The sequence below is a fragment of the Trichechus manatus genome, unplaced genomic scaffold (assembly GCF_000243295.1).
Source record: "Trichechus manatus latirostris isolate Lorelei unplaced genomic scaffold, TriManLat1.0 scaffold00074, whole genome shotgun sequence".
In the NCBI taxonomy this organism is placed as follows: Eukaryota; Metazoa; Chordata; class Mammalia; order Sirenia; family Trichechidae; genus Trichechus; species Trichechus manatus.
In genome coordinates, this window is record NW_004444010.1 from 1,733,477 (window position 1) to 1,737,344 (window position 3,868).

The following is a 3,868-nucleotide window of genomic DNA, read 5'->3' on the forward strand; positions in this document are numbered from 1 at the left end:
GATAATTTGAATATTAGAGATTTTAATTCCCTATCAGTTAGGTCTAGTGCCTTTTCTTCTACTGGAAAGTCATCTGGTGATTTATTTTGGACATCTACTGGAATCATCTTGTCCTGTTTTTGTAAATGTTTTGATATTGTCTGCTGTCTTCGGGGCATTCAGTGGTTATTTTCCTCATTTATTGACTGTAGATTTGTTTGTTTTGTCCAGCTTTTTTGTTTTATTTGGTTATGTCTGAGCAGGTGGGCTGTGCGTTCTTTGTTGTTTGCTGATCTTTGGGCACAATACTTTTCACGTCCTTCTCCAGTGGGCAGTCAGTCACTCAGGTATGGTATAACAGGGCAGGTCCAGCTGATGGGGAGTTGCTAGGATGGGTTGTTTGTGGCACGTACCAGGGCTGACAGTGCGGACCAGGAATCAGTGTAGGGCAGGTTCCAGTAGGCCATGCCTGTGTTGCTTGGGAGCATGATGTTTAGCGCACGGTGAAGGTAGGCAGGAAGGAGGGGGTAGATTGTGATGTGTGGAGCTAAGATGGGTATGGGAAAGATGAGAGAGAGGAGAGAGGAATGGGAGCCAAAAACATACACACAAACAAAAAAGAGTGCTAAGGGAGCTTGCAATTGGAGTGGAGAGATGAGAGACTGAGAAATGAGGAAAAACAAAAATTAAAAAGAAAAAGCGTAAAAGAAAAAAATGAATAAATTGAGAAACTGGAAATGAAGAAAGACAAAAAGCAAATAAGAGACAGAAAAAACAAAACAAACAAACAAAAAAAACCAAAAATAAACCGAAAAAAAAAAAAAAAAAAAAAAAACAAGAAAAAGAAATGTCGCCAGGGTTGTCCCTGTGCGTCTGCGCAGAGTAAGGGAGTAGCTTCCAAACTGCTGCCCGGCTAGAAGGGGCTTCTAAGCCAAGAACAGAAAAAGAAAACATACAAATCACAGAGCTAATCAGAGCAAACAAACAAACAAAAAAATCCCCAGGGGTCCTACCAGCTTAGCAGCATGGGCCGGGAAGCAGTTTCACAGTCAGTCAGTATTTCGCAGCCTTTCAGGAGGAAGAAAAGATGGCACATGGAGCCAGGTATTTGAGAGGAAGGAGGGGGAAGTGGTGAGGGGTAAAGAAGAAGTCTAAAGAGGTGGAAAAAAGCAACACCAGCAGTCAACAAAAGGCACTCAGGGAGCTGACCAGTGCGGGCGGTTGGAATCCAAGTGACACCAGGGTGCCTCCCGTCCAAGAGACTGTGGCTGCAGGAAGCAGAGGAGGCTAAGTGGGGGTGAAGAAGGGTGGGGGGTGGGAAAGCCTATATCACTGATTACTGGTTGTTCTGTCTCCTGCTGGAAGCTCCATGAAGCTGCTTTCTCATACCCCCTAATTGCTGATCTCCAATAGGAGTCCAAGATGGCAGATCTGTGCTGCAGTAGCTGATAGGGGACCTCTGCGTGTATCTCTCCTCACTCTCTGTTCTCGGTCAGTTTCTTATTCTATTCGGTGCATGGCTGAGTTCTGTATCTCTTCATTTGATGCTTAGGGTTTCAGGATTGATGTGTGACCCTGTTTTACTTAGTTTTTCTGATCTTTGCTGTGGAGAGATGGCATGGTGCTTCTGACTATAGCGCCATGTTGCCCGGAAGTCAGTGTGTAAACTTTTTCATGAGTTTTTACAGTAGAGGTCTCATACAGTATTTTCCCTTTTGTGATTGACTTATTTCACTGAGCATAATGTCCTCCAGTTTGATCTGTGTTGTGAGATGCTTCACAGATTCATCATTGTTCTTTACCATTGCATAATACTCGATTGTGTGTATGTACCATAGTTTATCCATTCATCTGTTGATGGGCATCTCTTTATTGTTGCATAATACTCCATTGTGTGTATGTACCATAGTTTATCCATTCATCTGTTGATGGGCATCTGGGTTGTTTCCATCTTTTTACTATTGTGAACAATGCCAGCAGTGCCTATTAAAGATAGTAAGAAAAGAACCAAATCTGTGTGGGCAGAGGACCAGTTCTTCAAGCAAACGAATGTTACATTAAGAAACTGTTGATAGAGCACTATTGTTGATCATTTAAGCTGTTTTATATACTGGAGTTTGCCCCAGTATGTAACTCACTTTTTTTTTTCTTTGTGGCTAATAGAACATTCCAGTGTACCAGTAGAAAAAAATATCACTTTAGAAAGGTCTTCTAATGTAGAACTCACATGCCAGTTCACAACATCTGGGAATCTGAATGCAGTAAATGTGACTTGGAAAAAGAATGATGAAGTACTTCAGAATAATTCCCTCATCAACACAACGGGAAATATCCTGTATACCCAATACAAGTAAGTATAAAAATTGTAACCTGTTTTGCTAGCAAAAATTAGTTTAATTCTAAATATTTTTACTGACTTGACATTCTTACCTGTGCATATATACTTGAATGTTATGCTAATGCTTTTATTTACATATTTACAGAAATGATTCTGTGTGTTTTAAATTTTGATTAATTGATAAATCTTTTCATTAAGAAGTTGTTTTGGGGACTAAACCTAAATTAATAATTTGAATTACCTTTAGGTTCACAGTCATTAGTAACAACCAAATGGGAAGTTATTCTTGTTTCTTTGGAGAGAAAAAGGAACACAGGGGCACATTTCATTTCAAAGGTCAGTACTAATAAACTGTGGAATAATAACTTCAGTATTATGTTCTTAGAATTCTAAATTCTCCAAATTTTACAATTACTGTTACAAACATAAACATAATACAGCTGAAAGAAAATTATATCCTTCTCATTGACTCACAAGAAGGGACCTTGAAAATGCACCTTCTCAGTGTACTACCCAGTGGCAGAGCTGGCAGCTCCCAGTCAACTCCCACTCCTGCCCGCATTCCGCATTTTAAAGTACAGGTTTTAATTTGAAAGCTTAGGTTTCCAGGTTCTTTGTAAGTTGTATCAGTGTCTTTAACTAATTAATTACAATATGCTTTAGATATCTGAGTTATTACATCGCCCAGACTTAGAGAATATGCTTTATTGGTGGGATTTTAGGGATACATAAAATTTAAAAGTAATACGGAGATGCACAAAGAAATGGCCTACTTTTTTTTTTCTCAAGTAAAGACTTTTAAAAATATACACAAGCCCCAGCACTCTGCCCAATGAGGACAGACAAGTCAAGCTATTCTACTACGGGCATCATTAAACCAGAACATTGGAACGTCTCAATCTCATAATAAAAAGCCAAATTGTTTGAGTTGCAGAATTATGTTAAGGAAAAAATTCATTATTTTGTGGTAGATTAGAGAACCATTATTCATGCTGGTATTTGGGAACTGCTGTTTTGTCCCCATATTAACTACTTTGGGCCTTGTATAACATTAAATCTTTCCTGCTCTCCTCCAATCCTTCCCTCTCACCCTCCCTCTATCCTTCCCCCCCTTCCTTTCCAGTGAGATAAAAGAATATTAAACACACACATATACATGGGCACACCCCAAAATCTCAGTAACATTTTGTTGTTGTTAGGTACCTTCAAGTCTGTTCCAACTTACAGCAACCCTATGTACAACAAAACGAAACACTGCCCAGTCCTATGCCATCCTCACAGTCATTGCTCTGCTTGGGCCCATTCTTGCAACCACTGTGTCAATCTATCTCACTGAGGGTTTTCCTCTTTTTTGCTGACTCTCTACTTTACCAAGCATGATGTTGTTCTCCAGGAACTGGTTCCTCTTGATAACGTGTCTAAAGTATGTGAGTTTTGATCAACATTGTGAAAATGTCAATTCTACCCAAAGCAATTTACAAATACAATGCAATCCCGATCCAAATACCAACAACATTCTTCAAAGAGATGGAAAAACTAATCATTAACTTT

At 39.4% G+C, this 3,868-nt stretch overlaps 1 protein-coding gene across 2 annotated transcripts in view; it reads left to right on the forward strand.

Annotated features, from left to right (window-relative positions):
- EMB (embigin) overlaps positions 1–3,868 on the forward strand; it is an 88,295-nt gene that overhangs the window by 41,825 nt on the left and 42,602 nt on the right. For both annotated transcript variants that reach the window (XM_023734964.1, XM_023734965.1), the window contains 2 exons: positions 2,143–2,329; positions 2,565–2,653. In XM_023734964.1, the coding sequence (XP_023590732.1) occupies positions 2,143–2,329; positions 2,565–2,653 (276 nt within the window). The remainder of the gene's footprint in view (positions 1–2,142; positions 2,330–2,564; positions 2,654–3,868) is intronic.